The sequence below is a fragment of the Diplodia corticola genome, assembly GCF_001883845.1.
Source record: "Diplodia corticola strain CBS 112549 chromosome Unknown scaffold30, whole genome shotgun sequence".
NCBI lineage: Eukaryota > Fungi > Ascomycota > Dothideomycetes > Botryosphaeriales > Botryosphaeriaceae > Diplodia > Diplodia corticola.
The window spans coordinates 155,548-182,523 of NW_017971509.1; the positions used below are offsets into that span (position 1 = coordinate 155,548).

Sequence of the window (26,976 nt, forward strand, 5' to 3'; positions counted from 1 at the left end):
AAGGTGTGGTGCCAAGGCTGGCCTTCGGCGGAGCTCGCCCAAGCTCCGTCGCGTCAGGGCCGGCCATGACATCTTTTCCGTCATACTGCAATTCAATTTCCGCGGACATCACCTCTCTCTCTCTCACTGCAATTCAAATTCCGGACCACTTCCGCCTCTCCCCCGCACCCCCACCGTACCCCATTCGCTCCTCCGCCTTTTAAAAGCGCCTTTTTTCCCCTCAATTTCTCCTTCGTCTTCGTGCGCTATCATCCCCATGGCATGCCCCTCCAGAATCGCCGGCGCTGCGCTGCGCAGAGCGCGCTGCTCACGCGTCCCGTTGCAGCGGGCCAACTGCTTGCGCCCTGCTACCCAGGTGCGCTGGACGGGGAGCACAACTGCAACCAGTGAGCCCCACCAGCCGGACAGCAAGGGCAACGTGAAGGGTAAGCCGGCTTCGTCTAAGACCGTTAAGTTTACCTCTGAATCGTACAACTTCCGCCAATCCCGTACGAGGAAATTATAACTGAGAATTAGTCCAGGTACCCGCATTTGAAGCGCGATTCCAAGTTTGCTGAGATCACGCCGGATCATGTGAAGTACTTCAAGGAGCTTCTGGGGTCCCAGTCCGCCGTTATCGACGGGGTTACTTCTGACGCTACCGATGACCTTGAGGCTTTCAACAGCGATTGGATGCGCAAGTTCCGCGGCCACACGAAGCTTGTTCTCAAGCCAGGCTCAACAGAGGAAGTGAGCAAGGTTCTGAAGTACTGCAACGACAACATGCTGGCTGTGGTCCCCCAGGGCGGCAACAGTGGATTGGTCGGTGGCTCGGTACCTGTATTTGACGAGATTGTCGTCAACATGTCCCGCATGAACCAGATCAGGTCTTTTGACGAGGTCGCGGGCATCCTGGTCGCGGATGCCGGAGTAATCCTCGAAGTGGCCGACAACTTCCTCCAGGAAAAGAACTATGTGTTCCCCCTAGACCTGGGTGCAAAGGGATCTTGCCATATCGGCGGCAACGTTGCCACCAATGCCGGTGGACTCAGGCTTCTGCGGTACGGTAGCTTGCACGGTAACGTGCTGGGTATCGAAGCCGTACTCCCTGATGGAACCATCGTCGATGACTTGTGCAAATTGCGCAAGAACAACACCGGATACGATCTCAAGCAGTTGTTTATCGGAGGCGAAGGCACGATCGGAATCATCACCGGTATTTCGATTATTTGCCCGCAAAATTCGCCGGCCATGAACGTTGCATATTTCGGTTTGGAGAGCTTTGAGAAGTGCCAGCAGGCCTTCCGTGAAGCCAAGGGCCAGCTGTCGGAAATTCTCTCGGCGTTTGAGCTTATGGACGGTCGCAGCCAAAGGATTTTGAAGCAGGCAATCAACAAGAAACTACCATTGGAGGGCGAACACCCATTTTACTGCCTCATTGAAACGAGAGGATCTAACCCCGATCATGATAGCGAGGTTTGTACCATACACTGAAGCTTGAGGTTCCGTTGACTTACCAGAAACAGAAACTTTCGGCTTTCCTTGAGCATGTTATGGGCGAGGAGATCGTTGCCGATGGCGTGCTTGCCCAAGACCAAACTCAAGCGGCTGAACTTTGGTCCTGCCGCGAGGGAATTACCGAGTGCCTGGGCCACTGGGGAGGTGTCTACAAGTACGACATGTCGATTCCATTGGAAGAGTTGTACCAGCTGGTCGACGACACGCGCGACCGCCTCACCAAGGCCGGCCTCATTGGAGACTCGGACGAATACCCGGTGGTTGATGTTGTTGGCTATGGCCACATGGGTGACAGCAATCTCCATCTGAACATTGCCACTAGGAGATTCGACAAGACGGTGGAGAAGGAGCTTGAGCCGTTTGTCTACGAATGGGTAGCGAAGAGAAATGGGAGTATCAGTGCCGAACACGGGCTTGGCATTACGAAGAAGCCCTATATTGGGTACAGCAGGAGTGAGACCATGATCAGACTGATGAAGCAGATCAAGGACACGTTCGACCCGGTAGGTTCGACCATGTTTGTGAAGTCGCAGCGTGCTGACACCCATCCAGAAGGGCATCATGAATCCCTACAAGTACATATAACGAGTCGGGAGACGACGTCGGTGAAAAGAAAAGTATGGGCACAACAGCCCGGTGGCAAGAATGGATGCTATGTACGTGAGCATAATTCGAGAAAAGATTACGCGTTCGATCAAAGCTCGCAACGGACTCAGACATATGGCCGAATTCACTACGTGATGCGATGCGTGCTCCTGCAACTTCTAGGCACCCTGTCCGCGCGCGTCCCACGCGAGACGGAAATATGATTGGATGGAAGAATATTGAGTGGTGGGTCAAGCGCTTGGTCGACAACGGTTGTGCTCAGTGCAGCACAGACGAGAGCTGGGCGCCTGGGCGCGCGAATGGATTAGGAAGGTTTTCGAGGCTTTGCATAGGTCCATTAAGTTGGGACGATGGTGCATGCATGTGCAGTTCGGGACGAAGCGTCGGATCGCAAGGGCCCTGAAGCTCTATTATTCGAGGACTTTCTCTGCCGAGGGCAGCAACAACGGTGGCGAACGGGTAGGTTTCCTTTGTCGGAACCAAGCGGGCCCACGCCGACCTGCCATGGAGCAGGGGACCAGTGGGAACTTAGCACGTAAGACAAGTGCTGCCAAGCTGAGCTTGCATCCGGGCCATGGACGGCCCACGCCTCCAGCCGCTGCCAGCCGCGGTCTTTTGACAAGAACCGCTCGTAACGGCTCGCCAGCCGCGTCGCCCAGAGCACGATGGATGCTGGGTAGCTGAGAAGCTGATGGCTGCGAGGCTGATGGCAGGTCGGCGTTTGAAAAAAGCGTCGGCGTTTGCTCAGCTGGCATGATGCTGAGTGCCGCGAACGCCTCCCGCCCCATGTCTCCGCATCCCCGCCTGGCAATTCTCGCTCGCGACTCGGCCGCGAAGCCCGAACGGTGACGGCACTAAGCTGGTTCGGAGATAGCCCCCCCGCTCAGGTCAAAGCCGGCATCCACAGCACCGCGACGCCAATCTGGGGCCCCATATCCCGGGTCCGCTTTTCTACGTCGCGTGGTGCGAGTTCGTCGGCTTTTGACCAAGCGGGAACGGGGAACCCATGACGTGAACGGGCGGAGATTCTCCGTCTGCATCTCACTCCCTGCTTGGTGTTGCAGACTTCTCACTTTTTAACCTCACCGCTTCCCGTCTCCATGCCGCTGTAGTCGACCACCACTCCTCTCCCGCCGGGTCAGCCTCTCTGAGCACTACACAGGCCCAACCATGTCTTCCTCTGGCTCATTTGATCCGCGCGTCCCCCCCAAGACCGGGGCCGCGAAAGTATGGGATGACATTAAGACATACCGAAGGACGTACTTGTTGACCGCCATCGCATCCTTCGGCGGCATGCTGTTCGGGTGAGTTGTGAAGATTGACTCTGGGCCGAGTTGATGCTGATGGAGATTGCAGTTGGGACACGGGCCTGATCGGCGGCGTGTTGACCATGGACGCCTTCCAACACTCGTTCAACCTCGATCCGGACAGCGACTCCTTTGCCAATCTCCAGGGGAACATCGTTTCGGTTCTGCAGGGCGGTTGCTTCTTCGGCGCTGCCTCCTCGTTCTGGTTGAGCGACAAGGTGTAAGTGCATACATACAGCGCACGCGGCGCTGCAGAGTAGCTGATCTCAGCCCAACAGTGGCCGCAAATGGGCCCTCATCCTCTCCGACCTCATCTTCATTATCGGATCCATAATCCAAACGACCTGCGCTCTCGGTACGACGAACGACCTTGCACAACTCTACGTCGGTCGCTTCATTGGAGGCTTTGGCGTCGGTCTCATCAGTGCCGTGGTTCCCACGTATATTGGAGAGAATGCGAACAAGGAGATCCGTGGACGCTGCATTGGATGGTGAGGCCCCCTTCCAGCAGGTTGTGATTGTCCAATGGCGTGCTAATACTCGGGTCACCAGCATGCAACTGTTCAACGTCACGGGCATCATGCTGAGCTACTTTGTCAACTATGGCATCAGTAATCACATCAGCAGCGCTACCGATTCGACCAAGTGGCGCGTCCCCTTCGCGCTGCAAATGCTGCCCGGCGCTTTCCTCCTCCTCATCGTTTTCCAGAACGAATCGCCGCGTTGGCTGGTGGAGAAGAACCGGCTGGCGGATGCTAAGCGTGCTCTGGCACACGTGCGTGCCAGATCCGAAGATGACGCCGTGTTGCTCCAGGAGCTCGATGAGATCATCACCGACTTCCACGGCAAGGAGAGGCTTTCGCTGGTGACGCAAATGAAGGCAGTCTGCGCCAACAAGAAGATCTTCTATCAGTCCAGCATGGCGGTCGTCTTGATGTTCTGGCAGCAGTGGACGGGGACGAACTCGATCAACTATTACTCGCCGCAGATCTTCAAGAGCGTCGGACTTGCAAGCCAGTCTGCCGGGCTGTTCGCCACGGGAATCTACGGGGTTGTGAAAGTCGTCTTCACTTCGCTCGGGCTGATGCTCGGAGTGGAGCAGGCAGGGCGCAAATGGTCCCTCATCTGCGGTGCTGCGGGGCAAGCTTTCGCCATGTTCTACATCGGGGTGAACCAGGCGGTGCACCCCAACGACAGCAGCCTTTCGGGAAACAACATCTTCTCCATCATCTGCGTCTACCTCTTCGTCATCTTCTACTCGTTCGGGTGGGGCCCGATCCCGTTCATCCTGTCGTCTGAGTGTTCGCCGAACCACGTGCGGTCCCTGGTCATGGCGGCTGCGTTGATGACCCAATGGCTCTTCAACTTCATCATCGCCAAGATCACGCCCATCATGCTCGACCAGATCACGTACGGAACGTTCCTCCTCTTCGGGGCTTGCTGCATAATCATGCTCGTCTACGCGGTCCTGTGCGTGCCGGAGACCAAGGGCGTGCCGCTCGAAAGCGTCAACCTTCTCTTTGACGGAAACATCATCGCTGGGGCGACGAAGGACACGATCCCGAGGTACAGCAGGGCGAAGAAGCTGCAAAACCACCATCTGGGAAGAGGGGACGAGAACTGGGCGGGTGCAAAAAGCGTGGATGACAACGAGCAGGATGGGCGGAAGGGGGCGAATGTGAATTATGTGGAGCAGGCTTGATGTTGCACGATACCTATACATAGTTTCTTCACGCTTGACAAGGATTTCTGGTGGTGACTGCATCATTGTGACACTGTGTGCCAACGCGGCGAATCACCAGGGTGGCGGGTGAAGGATCGATTGGGCCCAGGATTTGGTCCAGTCCAGACCCCTGTGTGCCTGCCGTGCCCGGAGAGCGGTCCGCAAGATCGACATGGCCGACTTGCACCTCCAAGCCGCTAGCACGGGGAGGCCATATCTTCGCCGATGGAAGTGCACTGCGACACAAGAACCATTATTGCGGGGCCGGCGTGGAGTCGCACACATCGCCTGGAGCTGGACCTTCCCCACGCCCCGTTTCCACGCCAGCCCGGATCACGCATAGCGCGCGGCTGCTGCTTAGGACACCCGGCCATGTCCTCTCCCACCGACGAGGCCGCCGAGATCTCGGCCCAGATCCTCCGCGCCATCCAGCACCAGCTGGCCGACGTGCTCCACGACCAGCTCCTCGCCGCCGGCACCCTCGTGAAGCCCACCCTGCACCTCGAGGGCGTCATCCACGAGGGCTGGGAGGGCGCCGCGGACGCTCGACCCGTGTCCCGCCGCATCCATCTCGTGAGTGCCGCCACCAAGTAGTAGCATGCCGCATGCCCTGAGTGCTGAAACGCCTCCCCCCCAGGGCTCCATCGACATCGCCGCCATCAGGGCCGCCTCGGCAACACCGCAGACGCCCGCCAGCACCACCACCGCCGCCGAAACCCCTGGCAACAATGGCGGCACCCTCGCGCTCTCGCGCCCGCAGCGCGCCCGCCGCCCGCCGCCGCGCGACTACCTCTCGGACCCGGAGCCGGCGTCGAAGCGCTGCAGGAAGGAGACGGGCGGCCTCCGCCTAAGCCGGCCGTCCAACCACCTGTCGCCCACGAATGCCGGCGCCGCCAACCCGGGCCGGCTCGACGACATTGACGAGATGACGGATCAGCCCGCCCCCGTCCGCCAGATCGAGCCCGAGACGAAGAAGTTTCCCCAGCGCAAGAAGGTCGCGCCCAAGGTCCGCCCGCTGCAGCCTTCGACCCTCGACCGTCTGATCATCGGCATCTGGGAGCAGATCCACGGCAGCATCAGCTTCGACCCGCAGATTGTGGCAAGTTCTTTTTCTTTTTTTTTCCCCTTTTTCTTCTCCATCATATCTCAATGCTTTGCTCCCTTCACTGTCACGTGAAGTCCGTTTCTTGGCGCCGCTTGCCGCGACAGCACAACCACCGCCGTCTGCAAGACGACAGTTAGCTGACGCTGCCCGTAGATTGACCAATGGAAAGAGCCGCGAGCACAGAAGAGCATCGACTCGGTCAGCGCCGCGTCGCACATGGAACTCTATCCGGCCAGGGGCAAGTCGACCAGTTTCAACCGGATGAACGTCCTCTGCAGGAAAGTCACCACTGCGAGCCGCTGCTGCCGCTCCCTCGAGGTCATCGTCCAGGCCTACTGGATTCAGTGCTTCGAAGCGAGGGTGCATGCTCTGTGCGAGGCCAATCCGCACCAGTCCGTCACCAAATGCCGGAAGGCCGCGCTGATGGAGGCGTGCCACGATTTCGGATGGAGCGAGAAGGATCTCAGGAACAAGATGTGAGAGTGTCCCTCCTGCATCTCTGGTAAAATACTAAGCTCGTCCTCCAGGGCAATATGGCGAGGCTACCATGAGATCAAAGAGGCAGCGGGATGGGTCGCTCTGGTATTCGCCGGCATGGGTATCTACCGCTTCTGCAAGTACCGCATCAGCTTCGACAAGGAGGCCATGCAGCGTTTGGCCACTCTTCGCTCCCGCTTCGAAGTGGCGGCCGACACGTTGCAGCCTCAGTGGCGACAGCTTCTCTCCTTCATCGGGGAATCTTCCGAACGGACGTTCCATGGTCACCCACATGACTGGGTGGTTGAGGAGAACGGCATGCCTGTTCCACTGGCCAGTACTTACTCCCACTGGGATCCTAATTTTTCATACGAACACATCGACTTTTCAATCCTAGACGTGGAGGCGTGGAATCACACAGACCCTCGCGAGCTTTCTTCTGACAAACCACAGCAGTATTTTACATGCGCTTCTTGTAGAGAGCTGCAATCCGATGATCCTGCCGTGAACTCCTGCCGCTGCTTTCCCAGCCTATACGGCGGCCCGCGGAACCCGTGTCCAGTCCAAGTCTTCCGGACACTCAACGGACGAAACAATGGCCTCGTAGCTTGTTGCGTAAGCAGCCCCCTCCTCTCATCATTCTCTCGCCTCCTCTGACCAGATTAAGCCTTTCGAAAGAGGGACAGCAATAGGAGAGTTCGTCGGGCTCGTCACGCGTGGCTTGCACAACATGGACGTCATGCAGGGCGAAACCAACGGAAAGGCGTACCAGATATGGCAGGGGCGACAAGGCAACTACACGAGATTCGTCAACCACTCTTGTCACCCAAACAGTCAGTTCGAGAAGTTCACTTGGCTCGGCGTTCAGCGCATCATTCTGGTGTCCAAGGGCATAGGGGCCGGTCAGGAGATCACCGTCGACTATTCGGGGAAGTATTGGACGAATCTGGACAAAGAGTGCTTGTGCGGCGAGAGCTGCTGCAGATATCGCAACAGGGGCCACGGCAGAGTGGATACGAAAAGTCACGATTAATGGCAGCAAAAGAGCAAAAGTGAATGATCCGTCATTGGCCTCTCTCTCTCTCTCTCTCTCTCCCTCCCCCATCTTACTATGTGTTCGCAACGCAACCGCCACGGTGCCGGGTCCGTGTATCCGGCCGGCCTCATGCAAAAAGCATCCATCCCTCATTGAAAGACTTGATTGGCACTCATGCCCTACCTCCCTGGTATCTATCTTCACCACACCACCAAACGGATACGACCCCGTTTAACATCCTGTCCGCCACCGTGTCCCTTCCTCCACATGTTACGTACCAGCCCGAGTATGGAGGCACGTCCGCATCCCGCGGCAGCTACCCGGACTCGTCAGGGCCTTCGTGGAGGTGCACTGGATGTCGGCTTCCTGGCAGTCGATGCACGGCTTCGTGATGCTGGATTGTTTGGCGTAACGATTGGAAATACACCGAGTAGACGTGCTGAAGGGCTTGAATAAGGGACGACAAAGCTGGCGAGGTACATGATACATGGGAGTTCTGGAACGATACGGCTTTTCCCGATCGCTTACATTTCCTGGCCTTACAACTGTCGCATGCTTTCTTCGCGCGGCAATGGGAAAGCGATGTACATACGTGGCTCACTCAGCTATGTTTTCGAACGTAGCAGCCTAGTGTTGCCGTTCGTGTCACTGCTCCTGTCGAGTAGCAAGGAACGGTTGATCGTGGACACGTTCCCTGCAACACTGAAATATCCAGGCTTTTCTATTCTGTCTCGGGCTTCCGGGGAAGCAGATTCGCCAAGATGCATGCTCTGACTGTTGGCTGGTTTTCACGGCACAGACCATACCAAGGAATGACGGTGGTTCGGAAGTAAGCATGCTGTGCGGCTTCGGCTTGGCATTAGCGGTGTCGTCGCGATTCAGGCCCCCGCTTTGACTCAAATGTCATCGAGCTTGCAGGCATTGGCAGTGAAAGGGGTGACCCCGGATCAGATGGCGCATGGAGCTGAATGCATCGACGACGAAAGCAACGCATTGTGGGAGTCTGAGGGCCTACTACGTTGCTTCAAGGCACCGTCAGCTGGACATGGAAGCGGCCACGCCGTTGGTGAGGGCGTGGGCAGAGATTGAGCACCGATACGTACCTGAGCGATTTTCTGCCCGGGCAGCAGAAATGGTCGGGTTGGCGGCCAATAGCCGGGCGTGGGGCAGAAAAGGGAGCTGCTCCGCCCGGCTGCTCCCTCCACCACCCACCTGGCTCCCGGCTGCTGTCATCGCCATAGACCTTGGTGGTCGGTGTGAACGGACGCAAGTCATCGACTAGAGCACGACTGCCATCATAGGGAGTTCTACCCGGGGTCTCTGCGACCTGAGATATACATTTTCTTTGCTGTTGTCCCGCATCGGCCAGCGTCGCTACCAGATCGGACTAGCAATCGAGGCTAACGACAGAGCGTCATGGCTCCACAAGCTGTCGTCTCCGCCTCTCCCGCCGTTTTTCCCTTTGTGGCAGCTTACCGCCCCGCCAAGCCGTTGCTGAGATCGATCTTGCTCCATCACACAGACTGACCATGCGTGTTGGTATATTTGCGCCTCCTACCCAGGGGACGTGCCGTATTTTTTGCCTAGGGTCCAACTCCAGGCCTTTTGCTCCTTCCGCCGTGCACTTTGTTTCTTCGTTTTGTGCCCTGCCTTCTCACAGTCTTTTTGCAGTGCAAAGAATTTCCCCTCTATCATGGCGCCGGGCTCTCCAAACAATCCAGACTCTGAGGCAGAAGCGGGCGCACCTCTCTCTCGAGAAAAGTCGTTCGCAGACTCATATACATTCGACGGTCTCAAAGGATGGCGGAGGTACAGAGTACTCCAGCCTGGTCGCGGTATGTATCACGATGTGAAGAGGCGGTTACCGTACTACTGGAGCGACATTACCGATGCCTGGACATACCGAACTGTGGCCAGCACAATTCGCATGTACTTTGTCAAGTATGTGCATGGCATTCTGAACGTAAAACAACAAATCCAGAAAACTGACTCCCGACCAGCCTCCTCCCCGCACTCGCATACACACTCGACATGTACCGCCGCACGGGCGAGTTCTTCGGCGTCAACGAGGCGCTCTTCTCCTCGGCCCTCGCTGCCATGGTCTTCAGCATCCTCGGCGCGCAGCCCCTCACCATTGTCGGCATCACCGGTCTGATCTCGCTCTTCAACTACACCATCTACGACATCATCACCCAGTACGACGCCTCCATATACCCGCAGTTCATGGCCTGGACGGCTATCTGGGCCGCCATCTTTCACTGGCTGGCCGGCATCTGGAACCTGTGCGACTACATGCGCTACGTGACCGACTTCTCCAGCGAGTCCTTTGGCATGTACGTCGGTATCATCTACATGAGTAAGTGCAAGGTCCTGCGTCTTCTACCTTCCACCTTCTGTCCCAACGGATGGCGCTTGCAGCAATGATCCGCTTACCAGTCCGACAGTCAAGGGCGTCGAGGAGCTCGTGAACGAATTCAGCGTTGAGGGCAACGCCGCAGGCTACCTCGCCTGCATGATTGCCATCCTCTACTTCGGAAGCATCTACGGCCTCGAAAAGCTCGGAGCAAGCGTGATGTGGAAGCCCTGGTTCCGCGGCCTCCTAGCCGATTACGCCTACGTGGTAAGCATCACGTCCATCCAACAACAACTTCTCCCCACGACCATCCATCACGCTGACCCCCGACGACCAACAAAAAGATCGGAACCCTCTTCTGGGTCGGCTTCTCGCACATCCCCGGCACCCTGCAATCCACCCCCCTCACCTCCGTCCCCACCACCCGCGCCTTCCGCCCGACCCAGCCGCGCACGAGCTGGCTGATCGACTTCTGGAACCTCGACGCCAAATGGGTCTTCGTCGCCCTGCCCTTCGGACTCCTCCTCACGCTGCTCTTCTACTACGACCACAACGTCAGCAGCCTCACAGCGCAAGCGCGGGCCTTCCCGCTCCGAAAACCAGGCGGCTTCCACTGGGACTTCTTCCTGCTCGGCTGCACGACCTTCGTCGCCGGCGTCCTCGGCTTGCCGCTGCCCAACGGCCTGGTGCCGCAGGCGCCCGTGCACACGGAGTCGCTGACCGTGTACGAGACGGAGTTGCACGTCGTCGTCGTGACCACGACCACCGCGAACGAGGGCAGTGGCAGTGGCGGCGGCGGCGGTGGCGGCGGCGGGGAGCTGCGGCGGCCCGTGGTGAAGGCGGCTGCTGTTGTCGAGCAGCGCGTGTCGCACTTCCTCATGGGGCTCGCGCTGATCGGCACCATGACGGGGCCGCTGCTGGTGGTGCTGCGGACGATGCCGGCGGCGGTGTTTGCGGGCGTGTTTTTTGTCGTTGGGGTGTGTATGACCTTTTTTTTTTTTCTTTTCTTTTCTTTTCTTTTCTTTTCTTTTCTTTTCCCCTCCCTCGTCGGCTTCTTCTTCTTCTTTGTTCTCCCCCTTGTCTGTAGTACTCTTTTTTTTCCCTTGATTTCTTTCGGGAGTAGTCGATGTATGGTTCTTTTTTTTTTTTTTTGCTGACGGGCGATGATACTTACCTACCTTTGCGCGTTTTAGTGGGGCTCCATAGAATCGAACGGCATCCTCAGCAAGCTCATCATGTTCATGCGCGAGCGGCGATTCATCCAGTCGGACGAGCCGCTGCTCACGATCCAGCGGAGGAAGGTATGGATGTATATCGGCTTCCAGATCGTCGGCGTCGCCGCATGCGTAGCCATATCGCAGACGATAGCAGCCATAGGTACGAGACATCACCCTTTGTTTCCCCCTCCCTCCCCTCTCCAGCCTTCTTTTTTTCTTTCTCTCTGTCTCTCGATATTTCCCTTTTCCTCTCTGACACGAAAAGCAAACGCAGGCTTCCCGGTCCTCATCTGCGCCCTGATCCCGCTGAGAACACACGTGCTGCCCAAGGTCTTCACCAGGCATGAACTCGACGTCTTGGATGACCTGACGGCGAACAATTCCGCGGTGCTGGCGAGTCTGGGTGGTGCGCCAACGTTGCTGGAGAATGCTGCGCCGGAATGATTGTGGAGGAGTGGAGAATAGCTAGGTGCCATGGCGTTGAGAGACAAAGGGTGGTGAGCATTCATCAGTAAACGGGGGGAAGCCGGGAAGGAGTTGGCACGTGGAAAAGAGAGCGGTCGAAGGATGCAAGTGATGACAGAGAGGTTAAGAGTGGGGTAGCGGGGCAGTCGACCACAGGGTGCGGTGGGGTCCAAAGGAATAATGTACGGAGACGCAGGGTGAGGTAGGTAAGCAAGGACAAATGTGCGTGTTCCAGACCTAAACTTCTCGGTATGTCAGCAAGCGATGGTCCATCTGGTACATTATTATGAAGTTGTTCAGGGTTGCAGTTGCAAGGCCGCCGCTTTGATCCTTCAATACGTTATTGGCGCGGGTTGGAGCGGTTTCTCTGAAGTGGCCCCACTCTCTAGCGCATGGAGCGTCAAAAAGGCGTGGGGCTTCTGCTGACGTTTGATCTTCTCTGCATTCATGGCGTTGACAGGATCGACAAGCGAGGCGAAAGCCCCGGCGGACGAATACAGCACCGGGCCCAAGGAAGCGCTTCGAACTACTCATTGGACAGATTGGCATCCTCGGCCAACAAGTGAGCGAAACCGGGGTGGTTGCCTCCCATATTACCAGATGTAGAATGTGCTGAGCCACAGCCCCTTGCTGTATGCGTTGAAAAGGGAAAGTTCCCGATGCTATATATATGTGAGTCTTGGCCCTTGTAACGTACGTAACAGAGTCAGTGAAGCTCAATTCAAGCAACGATGACTGCAGAGATGACTTGCACAGACGTTTTCATCTGTGGAGGTGGGCCGGTGGGCCTGTTACTGGCGTATAGCCTTGCACGGCAAGGTATAAGCTCGCAGGTTGCTGGTGAGTGTCTTTGTGCCCACGTCGCAAATTCAAGATGCTGATTGCAACGCAGAGATGTACGAGCGCAAGGTTCAAGAAAACTTCGGCCGGGCCACAACCATGTATCCACGCACGCTAGAGCTTTTGGAGCGTGAGGACTTGTTCGACCAGATGGCACAGATTGGATTCTTTGCGCGCAATGCCACGACGTACAAGGATGGCCATATAGTGCCCGGCCGCGGCTGGCAAATCCTGTGGAAGGCGATGAAGGATTCCTTCCACCCATACGTGCTCAACATCCGCCAAAAGTACTCAGAACAGGTGTTTCGTGAGAACTACGAGGCATTCGGATATCAAGTTCACTATGGCTGGGAAGTGGTGGGCTATGACGTTGACACGAGCATTGGCGACGGATACAATGTCACGGTCCAGACCCAGCGTGTGGGTACCGACGAGCAAAATACTGTCAGATGGTAAGTTTGAGTGAGACCATACCACGATAGGAGCTAATTAGACTTACAGCAAATACCTCGTTGGTGCCGATGGGGGACGCTCAAAGATCCGTCGTCTGTCCAACATCCGCATGGAAGGTGACACAACGGCCTTCAACTGGGTGCGCATGGACGGCAAGTACAAGACGAACATGCCATTTGCCGACGCCGGCGTTGCCTCCATTGAGACGGAATCCCATGGTAATGTATTGTGGGTTCGCCTTGACCACGATGCCTATCGCATTGGCTATGTCTTGTCGCCCAAATTGTATGAGAAGTACGGTGACAACATCACCGAAGAGCAAGCCAAGTATGAGGCCATCGAGGCAATGAAGCCATTCTCGCTGGATATTGAGCGGGTTGACTGGATGACGTGCTATGGGTGAGGACTTCGGTCAACGTCTGGTTGGGAAGCTTAGCTGACACACATGACAGCATCGGCCAGAGAGTGGCTGAGAAGTTTTTCTCTGACGACTATGTCCTTCTCGCCGGAGACGCTGGCCACACACATTCTTCTGGCTTCGCGCAGGGACTGAACACCGGCATCCACGACTCCACAAACCTCGCTTGGAAGTTGGCAGGCACAATCAAAGGTCGGTATCAACCTGCCGTCCTCCAGAGCTATAAGGACGAGCGGCGCCCGTCTGCGCAGCACCTAATCGAAATCGACAAAGCTGCGTCTGCGGCCATATCTGGCGTCATACCACCGCGCTACAAGCAGCTCGCCGCCGAAACTTCTCCCAACCAGGTGTTGCGCACCATTCTCGAGGAGACCGCACCATTCACGGTTGGCCTGGGCATCGACTACCCCGACTCGATCCTCAACCGTCCTGAACAGCGCAAGATCATGATTTCTCAGGGCAGTCGTGCTCCAGACGTTCTGTTGCAAAAGCCAGGCGCTCTGCTGAGGACTCGTCTCTACGACGTGAACAAAGCACCTGGTCTTTGGACAGTGCTCGTCTTCACCGGAAACACTGCCACCACCAAGCCGGCATTAGCACAGCTGCGTGAAGCTCTGGCCCTGGAGTCAAGCTTCGCGAAACAATTCGGGCACGTGCTTCGGTTCTTAACCGTCATACCTGGTACTGCCCCAAGCGTGTGGAGTGCACTCGGAGGTCCGGCCTTTGGTAAAATGTTCATCGATCCTGGCTTTGAGGCTCACGATAGATACGGCATCCCCCACGAGACAGGTGCCATAGTGGTGCTGAGACCAGACGCCGTGCTTGGGTTCGTTGCAGACTTTGGCGATGTCGGAGAGATCAACAAATACTTTGCTGGGTTTTGTAATCAATAGCGGTTGTTGTCCGTAGACCGCACGCATGTATTTTTGTGTCAAACGAAGAGTTCGCAGGGTGTAATAACTCTATGTTCATAGTTTAGCACAAAGATCCTCCGGGAGCTTGATGAACGAGAGCAGAAGCCACAGCAAAGCCAACGTTTACCCGAATCACAGGTCTTGCCTCGTCAACCGGTCCCAGGCACTTGTACTCGTGTGAGTCTCTATATCGATGTCGTTGCAGTCGCCAGGGGCGTTGACCGGGTTACACCTGACGACACCGCCCGCGGGCAGTCTCGCAACATAATTGCTACCATACCTGGTAGCCATTCCAACACCTGGCCAATCGGTGCTCACAACCTGGGCTCCCGTCTCGAGAGCTCTTTTCAGCCGGGCATTTGCGACGTCATCTCCCATGAGAACGGAGTTGATGGGCTCATCTGCACGCGTGCGAATAAGGTAACCCTTCCGAACCAGCTCCTGACTCTCTGCGAGATTATCGCCCGAAGGGTCGTTCCGCTTGATGAAAGCGGCATCCGCCTCGCCAGGTAGGGAGTTTGTGAAGACGACGCGATTCTCAAGGTTCGCGTGACCGTCGGCGCGGTATGCGTCGCGGATGGAAGGGGTACCGTCGGGGTTGTTATCCATGACGAAGAGAAACTTGCCCCTGCTCTCTTCGAGAGTCGGCCAGCCATGTTGCAGCACTGCGCCCTCCAAGGTGAGATGCGTATCGGTCTTGGAGCGACCTCGCAAACGCACATCATCAGGCGTGATGATCTTGTCCTTACCCAGGGCTGCGCGAATTTCATCGTCCATGAGGCCCAGACTGGTGGCGTTCCATGGTTCACCTGGGGCTCCGCCGACGGCCCGAAGGCGCTCGTCTACGGTTTTGTACTCGAGGTCGATGACGACAGGCACGTGGGCAGGGCGCTTGTCAGACCAGTCCCGCAATTCCTTGAGGCACAGCTTCAGAGTTGGGCAGACGCTGCGAACGTCAATGTCGCTTACGTGCAAGACCTTGGCTCCTGGTTCACGCATGTAGTCCTGCCATGCCTGTTGTGGCTCGGGCAGCTGCGCAAGGCGATCTATGAGAGGACTCGCGAACTGGCCGGGAGAAAGGTAGTCGGCATAGACATCAAGCTCGAGACTCCGGACAGACTGGTAGTCCAACTGGTCCGAGAGCGAGGCATGGCTGTAGTAGAGACTCTGCGGAGACGGAACCAGAAGCTCGAAGATGGGCCGCGCGGTTATCGAGACTTCCCGATGATAGCTGTTGTGAGTACCGATGACTTGGATGTGGTTGAGGCGGAGATCGGCGGCGGTTGATACTGGCTGGAGCGGGCTTGCGGACCCGAATGACAGGATGGCTTCAAACAAAGAGGTCAGATGCCGCATGGTTTCGAAGAGAGGGAGTCGGACAAAGTAGGATAGAGCTGATCTGCGCTGCTCCCGTGAAGTGCTGCAGTTGCGTTCTCTACGTGAGTGTCTGTCGACGCTCCCGGCCCTTCCGCCGACGACGCCCGTACTTCCTGGTGGGGCGACATACTGTGGATCTCGTCATTGCAGCTGACAACCGTGACAGGTGTCGAGTTGCGGATACCATGGGATGGGTTGCCAAGGATTGCGTTTCGTGATTTCGAAGGTTACGCTTCGGTCTTTCGTCAAGTCGTCATTGCGGGGAGACGGGCAGCTGTCAATCTTCCTTGACGCATGGCTTGCTTTCACGTGTGACCGGAGGGCGATTTTGATTGGTGACGGATGCATGTTGCCCAACACGTGATGCGAGTCGGAATGTCGTGCATAGCCATTATTGAACTTTTCCAGTTGCCTTTGATCTATCCTTCTCAGAAAACCTCAACTCGCCCTTTCCACTGGCTACTACCTACGGTAAACCTCCACCAAGGTGGTGAGCGATTCGGAGCAGGTGTCACCGACGTAGATCCGATGGCACGGAAGGTGTAGTTCCCGCGTGCGAAGGCAACATTTTTCGGGTGGTCATGCACAATTTTTCGGTGTGAGACAGTGTGGTCCGAGTTGCGGCGAAGCACTTCAACCAGATGAGGGCTGAAGATAGCATCCCAGCGGCTGACCGCGGTTTCATAGTCGCGTGGATATGAACAAGTGAAACCAGTGTACGCGGGGAGTGCCAGGAAGACGCGAATCGCCTGCCGCTTCAGGTCGAGGTATCAGACTCCCCTTCCGAACCCGGTGATGGCGGCTGGGCTGGATGTCAATCTCGAACACATGCACAGCTGAACGGTGGACGCCGGAGACGATCGCATCCACGGCCCACGCGCCTAGCATTTGCTAGCTGACCCGAAGAGCGGGGCGGAGGCTGGGGAACGGCTTATGTCTTCGGGTTAATGCCAGGCGTGACGTGCCCATGAAACGACAATGCTGTCAGGCTTCAGCCGCCTTGCGTCGGCGGCACGGGCTCGCGAGTAAGGGCGCTCGCACAGTCGCCAGCTGAGAGGGTTGGCGCAGCGGTAAATTGGCGGCGGCGGCGAGATGGCGAGTGGGAGCCGGGGCTAGGCGGCTGAGCGAGCGCCGGGTGCAACGTTTGGGAAGGCGGACCTCGCTCGAGCGTGGGCCCGGGCGGCTTCATCACGATCGGAACGCGGTGCTACGCGTCGCGACGCGTTCGCGCAACCCTGTCGCGCAGCGTGTTAATGGTGGTGGCGGGCAGGGGCGGGAGGCTGGGAGCCAGTGCTTGGGCAGTCCGGTGGCCTGGGGCACGTCTTTGTGCCCTCGACTCCAGCCGACCAGGCACGGCAGACTGGCGGAATGGCTTAGCGGCCGGCGCAGGCCCTGGTCGCCCAACACCAACAGCACACGCTGCAGACGCGCCGCTCCTTGCAGCCGCCACAGATCGCGTCTCGTGCGACCGGCCGCCGCTCCGCCCTGCGCCGATATACACCTCGCGCCCTCGCCCCATCCCTCTCCTCAGGCTTGCTCCGTCTTCCCCAACAAGTCCTCCGCGTTGCGACTCTCGCCCTGCGTCTCTGAAATTGCCGACTGTTGCTGCCTGTAGCCCACCGTCACCCGTGCTGCTGTTACTGTTTATTCACTGCCTTTCGGGGCCGGACGTCAACACGCACAACCCCGCGCCCGATTCGCGTCCGAGCTGCTCCACTCGACGCAAAATCAGCACCAGCACCGCAACCGCCATCTCGACACCACCGCAACCGCATCCCCAAAAATGACTGCTCACGTTCCTGCACGCCAGCCCTTCGCGGCCTTGGATGGCCCTCGTTTGCGGAACCTGACCAGTGCGAAGAACCGCCAGAACTGTAAGCTAGCCCTGTCGCCTCGCCCGCCGCCTCGCCTGCCGTCGTCTGTGTCGATCGACCGTGCCGTACTCACCCCTCTGTAGCCATTTCCGCTTCCCTTTCCTTCCCCGCCTCTGGCAAGCAGTCCAAGTACTCGCCATCATCGAAGCGCCGCCACACGACGTCGCCTTTCGATGGTGATCTGAGCAGCGAGAATGCGGACCCCGCTGTTTTTGACTCACCAACCAAGCGCTCTAAGAACTTGGACGGGAGCCCGAAGAAGGTCTCAAAGTTCATCTTGGGCGCTGATGCTGCCCCCGCCTCTTCATCATCTGCCCGCCGCTCTACCCCGCTGTCGACCGTAGAGAAGCCACGAGCGTCAACCGTGCCCGCCCAGTCGTCCATCAGCACTAGCCGCGGCTCTCCGAAGAACAAGCGTGCCGGCCTTCTCTCCAAACGCCGCACTACTCGCATTGATCCGCCATCCTTTGACCTCAGCCCTCGCCGCAACTCCGGCGTGCCTTTCTCCATTGACGCCGCGCTGAGCGGTACCATCCCCGACTATGCGCCCCCGCCCAAACCTGCTGCACGCAAACCCGCCTCCCTCCTCGATGAGTCGATGCCCAAGGGCTGGTTCTTCGAGATCCACGAGGACAGCCCCGAGGAAGAAGCGACGAACATGATGGAGCACTCGGCGACGACGCTTGACATCTCGTCTGACGATGACTGCGACACTCGTGCTGAGACTGAGTCACGCGAGAGGGGCAAGGAAAACATCCCGCCACCCGATTACTATCTCACCTCGAGCTCTCGTTCCGCTGGCGCTTCTGATGCTAGCGCTGAGCCGAGGAAGGCGAAGCCGCGCCGCAAATTTGAGAAGGATGCCATGGAGGAAGATCGCTCCCCGCTTTCCGCCCTGCCTGCCTCTGATTTCTTTGGGGAAGGGCTTGATGCGAATTCCTACGTCATCGTTGATGGCACTGCTCCGGAAAAGCCTTCGAGGCTGTCCAAGGAGTGCACTTTCGACGACATCCCCACAAAGGAGGGGAAAGATGCTGCTAGCGCCACTGTCACCAAATCTGCAAAGAACATTGGCAGCACTGCAAAGGACCTCGAGTCAACTGCTTCTGAGGTTTCTTCGCCAGAAGAGAGCTCGGACTTCGCAGTCTTCGACGAGACTGCTACCGAGACACCTGACACGAACGCATCGGTCAAGGTCTAAGCATCCTTTTCTCTTCTGACGAAGTGACGAGGCGAGCGCTTATCAGTATTATACCCCTTCACACTGTAAATCTTTGCTCGCTGCTCGTTCAATCACGGGCCAGCGATATTTGAGTTGGCGTTTAGGTACGACGATGTCTTTTCACTATATGAGTTTAGCGAGTGTTTCGAGCGAATTCGGTCTCAATGGTTCCAGCAATGGGTTAAAAGCAGAGGTACAGGCTGCCGGTTGGGTGTTCATTGGCTTTTCTTCTTGAATTTTGGACGATGGATTCTAGGTGCTGTCACGATATTTGCGGACGAAGTTCCAATGTCTTGAAGGCAGGAATCTTTTTTGTAGCTGTTCTTAGCAACATATGATAATCACTTACGAAACGACCCACTCAAATACGTGGTAGAGGTGAACTGTGACATACTACGTAGTGGCACCTACTTAAGATAGTGATGCTGAGCACGGACCACGGCGATCGGAGCAGTCGGCCGTCAAGCTCCGTCGGCGGGCTGGAAAGTCGACGGCAACGCGACTCCACCAAGTCCACGCGCCCCAATGGCTTCAGCACAGCGGTGTCTTGCTCATCTGAGCAGAAATGCCCTTCACAGCTCGATACGGCCGACTGTCGGTCGGACGCTCGCCCCCGCCTTGATACCAACCCAGCAAATCCGCTGCGCAATCGCCGGCAAGGGCTACAAGAAAAAAGACGACAGCTCCAGCAAGAAGAAGAAGAAGTCTCGGACGAGCTTTATCACTCACGACCTCAAGGATGCTGAGCAATTCGCTCTCCTGGATGCGATCCGGTACGCCTGAGCCCTCCGGCCGACGTTTGGCGGCTTCACGACACATGCGCCGTGAGAAGCGATCACTCCCCCCCATCCCCAAAGCCAGACGGGAGAGACCACCAGGCCAATTCGCTGACGCCCAACCGTCCCCACCGCAGGTACATCCGCGCCTTCGAAGTCGGCAAGCACCCCACGTCGCCCAAGTACGAGCTCCACCTGAAGCTGCGCACGCTCAAGAACGGGCCGGTGGTGCGCAACCGGCTGCGGCTGCCGCACCCGGTCAAGACGGACCTGCGCATCTGCGTGATCGCGCCGCGCGACTCGCCGCAGGGCAAGGCGGCGCTGGCGGCCGGCGCGGCCGTCGTCGGCGAGGACGACGTCTTCGCCGCCATCAAGGACGAGGGCCGCATCGACTTCGACCGCTGCCTGTGCCACCCGGATTCGCTGCAGAAGATGAACAAGGCGGGCCTGGGCCGCATTCTGGGTCCCAGGGGGCTCATGCCTAGCGCGAAGAACGGCACCGTCGTCAAGGACGTGGCCGCGGCCGTCAAGGAGATGGTCGGCGGTGCGGAGTACAGGGAGCGCTTGGGCGTCGTGCGGATGGCCGTTGGGCAGCTGGCTTTCACGCCGGATGAGCTGGCGAAGAATATCAAGGCCTTCATCAACAGCGTGAAGAAGGATATGGCGCAACTGAGCGACCGTATTTCCAAGGACATTCATGAGGTGGTAAGTTGCGCATTCAATGGGACACCCCCATGACACCCTGTAACTAACCTCTTTTCCAGGTGCTGAGCTCGACAAACTCGCCGGGATTCAGCTTGAACGGTGAATTCAGAGGACCCGACTCGCCAAATCCGAAGGATTTAGTACATGCATAGATTTATAAGGGCTTCGAGGAATATACTTGGCATTGAAAGCGGGCACGGAAAATGTGTGTTATCATGAAATGATCTTTTGAACTCCATTGGTATAATGCGGCCGTGTGATCTGGGTATTGTGTGCTGCTCGTAAAGACGAAGTTCTGGAAGTAAAAGAGATCTGCTTCAGAAACGCCCGTTTCTTCAAGAACGCCCCCTCAGGACCTTGATAGCCTCAATGCCTTCGTCCATCTCCGCGTAGATGCTCATAACCTTGAGGACCCTATTCTTGCCCTGCGGGCCCGCAGACTTTGCAGACTTCAACTCCGCTCCCAGATCCAACAACAGCGTATTCCGTATCTTCGTCAAACGCGGCTCCTGCGCGACCAAGAACGGGTGCTCCTTGCCAATCCTCCCCGCCGTCTGCCGCACGCCCAAGTACTGTCGCGCCAGCCTCCTCAGCCTCCCCAACGAGACATTGCCCTCCGCCTCATCCTCCCCATCAGTCTCCTCGTCGTCGTCGTCGCCATCATCATCCTCCTCCTCCTCCCCATCGCTACTACCCTCCCCGCCCTCCCCCGTCCCCTGCCCCTGCCCCTGCTGCCCCACCACCAACGCGGCCTCCAACTCGCCCACCCTCCTCTCCACCTCCAACAGCGCCCTCGCCACCGCCCTCCCCCTCACCAGCCCCTCCCTCTCCCCCACCAACCCCCTCACCTCCTCCTCGCGCCCCGCCACCGCCTCCCTCACCTCCCCGACCGCCTTGCGCATCCCCAGCAGGCCGACGCGCACCTCCTCGACGCGGTCGTCGCCGCCGCGCAGCGCGCGGCCGAGCGACAAGAAATCGGCGTAGTTGGCGTTGACCAGGTCGAGCAGCTCGCGGCTGATGAGGGCGCTGCGGGCGCGCAGGTCGGCGCGCAGGTCGCCCAGCGTCTGGTGGCGGTGCGACAGCGTCGAGAGGTAGGCGGCGGCGGAGAAGTGGGGGGCGGGGACGGTGAAGGCGCTGCGGGGGAGCTCGGTCGGGTAGGGGAGGTCGGCGTCGTCGATGTCGGAGGAGGAGGGGGAGGAAAGGTTGTTGTTGTTGTTGTTGTGGGCGGCCTCGGGGTCGGGCGTCGAGGGGTTGGATGTCGCGGTGGAGGAGGGGAGCTGGTGGTGAGGGGTCGTCGGGTTAGCGGGTGGGGTGTTGTTTTGGTTGGGGGAAGGTTGGAGCTTCTGGGGGTTGGAGGATGACGGACTTCGAATTTGCTCATGGTTGCGGCTTTTTCCAGGTGTTCTGTTTTCTGTTGGAGAGGCTTTGTAGCTATGATGTTGCAATGGCGATTATCGCGGTTCTGGCATTGGGTTTGCCGCGCCAGTTGTCGCGGAATTGGCGAAGTCGAGGTTGGGAAGTTGAGGTACAGGTGTTGTTGGTTTGGCTTGTAGGCCCGCCGCGCGGAGGTCCGCTGTCGATCTCCGTGCTCCTCCGCACGTTGCCGATCTAAGCTCCGCGCAGAGCAATCGATTGAAGCCAAACGAATCTTGAAACTCAGGGCTCGGTATAGTAGTAAATAGTCTACTCAGTTGAGTGATCCCTCATATGAAGATTGTGTACTAAAAAAGAAAAAAAGGTGAATTTCAACCAGGCCCAGCTTCTAGAAGTGATTTGATCGAAACACGAGCTTCTACGTCCTAAGCTTGTAATAAGATATATTTCATGCTGAAGCGCACTCTAAAAAAGCACTCCTCAATAAAATCCATAGCGCTCTCAACACCTAAAACGCCTACCATCACAAACATGCGTGGAAGCTCTTTGCAATCTTCCCAACTCCACCTTCATCCTTTCTAGAGAACAGCAACTTGCGAGGTGCTCCGATTCTCGAGTGACGACCTTCATACAAATTCCAGCATTTAATCGTGCAGACTCCCTCCCACCAGCTCGCTCCACCCTCATCACCTCAGCCCCAACCCTCCAAACGCCCTATCCAGCTCCGCCCCCTCATCACTCTGCACAACCCCCTGCATCGCCTCACCACCCACCCCTTGCTGCTGCTGCTGCTGCTGATAATGCATCACAGGCGGCGGCGCGTCCTCATCCATCAAACTCGCTCCTCCGGGCTGTTGCTCGCCACCACCCCCACCACCCTTCCGCTCCGGCACCAGCATCTTGACCTCCTCGTCCAGCCAGCCGGGCGCGACGCGGCGCTTCTCGGCGAGGTCGCGCTCGCGCAGGCCGTCCTCCCAGCGGCGCGCCGTCGCGCGCGCGTCCTCGGTCAGGCGCGTGAGGTGGGCCTGCAGCGCGCGGCACGACGCGATGATGTCGTCCGGGTGTGCGGCGTGCTGGCCCGAGGCCGAGGTCACGTATGTCGGTTTCGGCGGGGAGGAGGAGGAGTTGTTGTTGTCTTGGTCGTCGGGGTTGCCGCCGGCTGGGGCGGGGGGGTCGGTGACGGACGGCGGGAGGGTCGAGGGGAGCTGCTTGTAGGTGTAGGGGAGCGGGGTGGCGGTTGGGAGGGAGACGAAGGGCGAGACGGTGAGGGGGAGTTGGGCGAGGAGCGGGTGCGGGTCTGCGAGGTGCCGGGCGGGTTGTCGTGGTTAGCGGGGAGATGGAAGGGTGGTTTGTTGGAGGTGTGGGGAGAGCTTGGTGGCGTACGGTCTTCGTGCATGCTGGGCGGTGCTTGTGATGCTGGATAATAGTTGGTGACTGAATGACGGAGGTGAGTGGTGGGGAGCAGTTGGCATGCGGGAAAGCTAGGTGATGGGCGGCTGGAGCTTCCGCTTCGGTGTCGGGTCAGCCCTACGATATGGCCTGATTTCCTCCACTATTTTGCAGAGCTCCGGCGGCATTCCCACGCGCCCAATCCTCTGCACTCCCTTTTTCCCCAGGAACACACCATCCGCCAACCAGTTATTCTCCCCTCCTCGCATACTCGCAGCAATGAACACCGTAAGCCCTCCGCCGCCTCAATTGTGTAGCTTGCGCTGACTCCCGCACAGATCAGATCTACCGCGTACGTCATTCGCAGTCATTCCCGATCACCTCCGTAGGACCGACGCTCACCATAATCTTTCACCAGCTACGGTTGGGGCGTTCTTATCGTCGGTACGTCTCATTCAACAGAAAATGGCTCGGCCCCGCCAATACTTCCTTCCTCCCACCACTGTTGGGCCACCAAAGAAAGCCGCGCTCCTGGCTAACGCAAACCCTCTTCCCCACAGCTGGCGGCGGCGCCTACTACTTCGCGAAGAAGGAGATCAACGCGGAGCGGGCCGAGAAGGCGGCTGCCGACCGCCGCAAGCGCGAGATGCATGCGCGCCTCGAAGCGCAGGCCTTCGCCGGTGGCAGCTCGAACGGCGGCGCCAACCCCAGCCAAGAAGCCAGCCAGGATCCCGCGCCAACACGGCACGCCCCCGAGACCGCAGGCCAGCAGGTCTTCGAGAAGAGCAAGTACGAAGCGACCGAACCGTTCAGGAGCAAGAAGGGGGACCGCTTCAGTTGAACGAACAATGGCTGATGGAATATGAAAGGAATCGGTGATGGAGCAATGCGACTTGCACGCGTAATGGGACTGGCAGTGGAGAGAATAGATGGGGATCAAAGTCTGGGGAACTGATTGGGCGCAGCTGAAACATGGGATGGCCGGTTGGCTGCGTGATTGTAGTCATGTCTCCGTAAGGCTGTCCTCGCCTTGGGCCAGAGCAACCGGCGGAACGCTGAAATCGGGTACTTGAACGTCGCAAAGAAGCATTGAGTTTCAAAAAGCTTCTGTACGGGGCAGCTGTGTTCGAAGGGTCTTCGGAGTAGTAATTGGTTTGGTCTGTATCTCAATCACCTCTCAATCATGTACAAAATTAAATATACTAAATTTGTTCGTTCCACTATGATGTCGTCGAAACATGCAAGTCTCCCAAGGGAGAAGCAGGCCGCTCAGAAATGAAGGAGCGACTGTTCAGTCCAAAATAAATGCCTGGTATATTACCGCCAAACGCCAATACGATGCTCCCAATGGGAGGGCTTCGCCAGCCCTTGGCCCCTCCCGGATGCCCCGTCGAAAGTCACCCTAAGTCCCTACGCCGATTGACCGCGCGAGCGCTGCTTGTTCAGCGCACGCGGGCAGAAGATGAAAGCTAAAAGTTGATCATGGTAGCTCCCTGATCGGCAGGCACTTTCCTTCTAGAACTTGGGGCTCGGCGTGAAGGGGATCGGCGGCCTGGTGAACAGTGCCCTGTTAGTCCTGTGTACAACGACCGAAGTGGAGCTCTCCTGACTTGCTCAACACGCGCAACTAGACTTTATTGGTGCAGTGATTGCGTGGGACACGCAATGCAGCTGCCAGGGCGGCGAAAAGGAGAGCAGGTGATTGAGAAACAGAGGACAGGCTTCAGAACTTACTTGGTCATGTAGGTGCCATCACGCTTTGCTTGACGGGTCTGCAGGTAGGGGTGCACGAAAGGCAGCACGACGCCGGCGGTGATGGCGCTGTGAGCAACGAGAAGCTGCAGGCGCGAGTAGCGCGGAGCAAAGGCACCGGAAGAGTAACAGCGGCGAGCGGCGTTGCTGAAGGCGGACATGTTGGATGGTTTGCTTAAGACTGTATAAGAAGCGAAGCTGGGAGGTGCTCGTGGACTTTGGGAAGGCGCAGAATGTTAGCGCGGGGTGGCTCGTTGCAGTAGTGATAGCAGCGTGGAAAAGACGAATGGATGGTGGAAGATAAATAGAGAGGCAGCGGGGCTTGCGCCATTTTGTACAGAGTCACGCAGTCTCGTGGGCAGGTTCGGCGTGAGGTCTGCCAGGCAACAGGGACTTACCAGTGACTATGATGCCAGACCGGAACAGGGCTGAGTTGGTAGTGACGAATGCCGCGCTAAAGCCGAGACGGGCCGCAGGAGAGGATGGTAGGGCGTGCCGGTGTATTTTTAGAGTGTGGGAGCGTGGGAGTCTGAGGGTCGCTGAGCTCAGGAACAGGTGCGTTGGTGCAGAGCAGAAGGTACTCTTTCTCAGGAAGAAGCTGTCTGGGGGGGGCGCGGAGAAAAGATATATGAGGTCCCATGCACCAGAGGTGCATTCCTGGCGGCTTGGAGCTGCGCGCTGAGCCCTGCGAATAGAGCCGCCCCTGCGCCGAGCCGCGGGGACCATGCGTGAGTGTGGGCTGGCTATCAGGCGACACGGCCGCCCTCTTCCCGGGAGCACCTGCCCACCAATGCTTGCTATTGGGCTCGCCGGTCGAATGCTTTTCCCTCTCGCGCCCCGCCTACCCGTTAGAGCCCGCCGTTCCTGCCCCGCCGTCACATGGCAGCACACCATTTCCGCCTCCCATGCCTCACACCTGGCCCGCATGCCGCTGGCTGTTCCTCCCGCCATCTTTTCTGCGCGTGCAACCAAACAGGCGTCGCCGGTGCTTCTTCCGGCACTACTCTGGCTGCATGCTGCACGCCCGGGACGCTCGCAGCTGCCACTGCCAGAAAATTGCCCGATCTGCCCCGAGCACAGGCGCGTGTAGCGCCTGCCTTACCAGGCCTGGCCCTGCGCTTGCGTGTTGCTCGGGTCGCAGCTGCTGCACAGTGACGCCGCCGCCGTCCCTGATGTGCAGGGCAACATGAGGATCCGTGGAATGACGACAGATCAGGAGGCGCCTTGTCTCCACGTCGGATCCAGCCTGCTGACTGCAAATTAGCAACGACGGCTGCACCCATCTGCGCCTACCACGCGGCAAATCTTAGGGAAGTGAGTGTGCAAACGTGCCACTGTGGCTGGGCCAGGGACACGATAGTCAAAGACGGAAGGCGGATCCTCGTCGGATTGTGGTGCATGCACGCGACACTACAACAGTCGTAGGGTAGGCCGAAGGGAACGGTGAACCGACGTGGGCTAGAAATGGACAAAACGTCAAGTCGAGACGAGCCCGAGCAACGAAACGAAACGAAACACCTCTCTTGCAGTTGCTCCCACGCCTCCATGCCAGTGCTTGTGCATCAAGGAGTTGCCCAAAGCACCTGGTCTTCCCGAAATCTCTCACCACTTTTCTCCGCAATGGTTGCCGTTCCTCGCGTCCGGTCGCCCACGCATCCCGTGCCGTTCCGTGCGCCAGCTGCCGACCCCTCCTTTCTTGCATCCTTCATGCTTTCTTTGAAATGCGTTTGCTCCTATTGGACCGTCGCACCCCTGTCTCACGACGCCAGCAAGTGTGACATCTGGTCAAAGCGCACGCCATGTTGCCACGCGGTAGTGGATATCGCTCAAAGCCACGCTCGAGGACGTCAACTAGTTCAAAGATGACTCTATCACAGGAGACCCTTGCACCAGAGGAAAGTATTTTCCGGCGTATGTTGCAAGGAGTGGATTTGACTCGGTCGTTCAAGAACTATCCACACAGCAAAAGGCTGCAAACCGGCCGTTTGGAAGTCGCCCTGGTAGGTGAGTGGATCACCATCTGCAAAGTGACCAAATCGGCCCCTCCCTCAGTATTATGCAAGTGACGAACTCGTTAGCTTGCGTACTGTGTAGTA

General features: G+C 58.0%; 11 protein-coding genes across 11 annotated transcripts; 8 read left to right on the forward strand and 3 right to left on the reverse strand.

Moving 5' to 3' along the window:
* Positions 1–256: 256 nt before the first annotated feature.
* On the forward strand, positions 257–2,082 carry BKCO1_3000041 (d-lactate dehydrogenase 2; the record flags this gene model as incomplete). Its single annotated transcript, XM_020273921.1, has 4 exons — positions 257–468; positions 522–1,455; positions 1,506–2,000; positions 2,050–2,082. The coding sequence occupies 4 exons, from the start codon at positions 257–259 to the stop codon at positions 2,080–2,082; spliced, it is 1,674 nt and encodes a 557-aa protein (XP_020129755.1).
* A 1,191-nt stretch (positions 2,083–3,273) lies between these two features.
* Positions 3,274–5,112, forward strand: BKCO1_3000042 (uncharacterized protein; the record flags this gene model as incomplete). The annotated part of the gene is made up of 4 exons (XM_020273922.1): positions 3,274–3,407; positions 3,460–3,630; positions 3,689–3,901; positions 3,963–5,112. The coding sequence occupies 4 exons, from the start codon at positions 3,274–3,276 to the stop codon at positions 5,110–5,112; spliced, it is 1,668 nt and encodes a 555-aa protein (XP_020129756.1).
* Positions 5,113–5,505: 393 nt separating this feature from the next.
* On the forward strand, positions 5,506–7,748 carry BKCO1_3000043 (set domain-containing protein; the record flags this gene model as incomplete). Its single annotated transcript, XM_020273923.1, has 5 exons — positions 5,506–5,706; positions 5,771–6,229; positions 6,392–6,714; positions 6,766–7,330; positions 7,377–7,748. 5 exons carry the CDS (start codon positions 5,506–5,508, stop codon positions 7,746–7,748), a joined length of 1,920 nt encoding a protein of 639 aa, XP_020129757.1.
* Positions 7,749–9,444: 1,696 nt separating this feature from the next.
* On the forward strand, positions 9,445–11,765 carry BKCO1_3000044 (hco3-transporter family protein; the record flags this gene model as incomplete). Its single annotated transcript, XM_020273924.1, has 6 exons — positions 9,445–9,692; positions 9,752–10,107; positions 10,196–10,371; positions 10,449–11,081; positions 11,298–11,481; positions 11,596–11,765. The coding sequence occupies 6 exons, from the start codon at positions 9,445–9,447 to the stop codon at positions 11,763–11,765; spliced, it is 1,767 nt and encodes a 588-aa protein (XP_020129750.1).
* Positions 11,766–12,517: 752 nt separating this feature from the next.
* Positions 12,518–14,390, forward strand: BKCO1_3000045 (pentachlorophenol 4-monooxygenase; the record flags this gene model as incomplete). The annotated part of the gene is made up of 4 exons (XM_020273925.1): positions 12,518–12,626; positions 12,679–13,078; positions 13,128–13,478; positions 13,532–14,390. The coding sequence occupies 4 exons, from the start codon at positions 12,518–12,520 to the stop codon at positions 14,388–14,390; spliced, it is 1,719 nt and encodes a 572-aa protein (XP_020129751.1).
* A 153-nt stretch (positions 14,391–14,543) lies between these two features.
* Positions 14,544–15,767, reverse strand: BKCO1_3000046 (acid phosphatase; the record flags this gene model as incomplete). Its single annotated transcript, XM_020273926.1, has 1 exon — positions 14,544–15,767. The coding sequence occupies one exon, from the start codon at positions 15,765–15,767 to the stop codon at positions 14,544–14,546; it is 1,224 nt and encodes a 407-aa protein (XP_020129752.1).
* Positions 15,768–17,571: 1,804 nt separating this feature from the next.
* BKCO1_3000047 (thymidylate kinase protein) lies at positions 17,572–18,863 on the forward strand (the record flags this gene model as incomplete). The annotated part of the gene is made up of 2 exons (XM_020273927.1): positions 17,572–17,662; positions 17,746–18,863. 2 exons carry the CDS (start codon positions 17,572–17,574, stop codon positions 18,861–18,863), a joined length of 1,209 nt encoding a protein of 402 aa, XP_020129753.1.
* Positions 18,864–19,409: 546 nt separating this feature from the next.
* Positions 19,410–20,517, forward strand: BKCO1_3000048 (mitochondrial 54s ribosomal protein mrpl1; the record flags this gene model as incomplete). Its single annotated transcript, XM_020273928.1, has 3 exons — positions 19,410–19,657; positions 19,798–20,365; positions 20,425–20,517. 3 exons carry the CDS (start codon positions 19,410–19,412, stop codon positions 20,515–20,517), a joined length of 909 nt encoding a protein of 302 aa, XP_020129748.1.
* A 183-nt stretch (positions 20,518–20,700) lies between these two features.
* Positions 20,701–23,135, reverse strand: BKCO1_3000049 (conserved oligomeric golgi complex subunit 2 protein; the record flags this gene model as incomplete). Its single annotated transcript, XM_020273929.1, has 3 exons — positions 20,701–21,796; positions 22,430–23,036; positions 23,123–23,135. The coding sequence occupies 3 exons, from the start codon at positions 23,133–23,135 to the stop codon at positions 20,701–20,703; spliced, it is 1,716 nt and encodes a 571-aa protein (XP_020129749.1).
* Positions 23,136–23,407: 272 nt separating this feature from the next.
* BKCO1_3000050 (uncharacterized protein) lies at positions 23,408–23,969 on the forward strand (the record flags this gene model as incomplete). The annotated part of the gene is made up of 4 exons (XM_020273931.1): positions 23,408–23,416; positions 23,467–23,480; positions 23,547–23,572; positions 23,689–23,969. The coding sequence occupies 4 exons, from the start codon at positions 23,408–23,410 to the stop codon at positions 23,967–23,969; spliced, it is 330 nt and encodes a 109-aa protein (XP_020129693.1).
* Positions 23,970–24,643: 674 nt separating this feature from the next.
* BKCO1_3000051 (uncharacterized protein) lies at positions 24,644–25,041 on the reverse strand (the record flags this gene model as incomplete). Its single annotated transcript, XM_020273932.1, has 2 exons — positions 24,644–24,680; positions 24,863–25,041. The coding sequence occupies 2 exons, from the start codon at positions 25,039–25,041 to the stop codon at positions 24,644–24,646; spliced, it is 216 nt and encodes a 71-aa protein (XP_020129692.1).
* Positions 25,042–26,976: the final 1,935 nt, after the last annotated feature.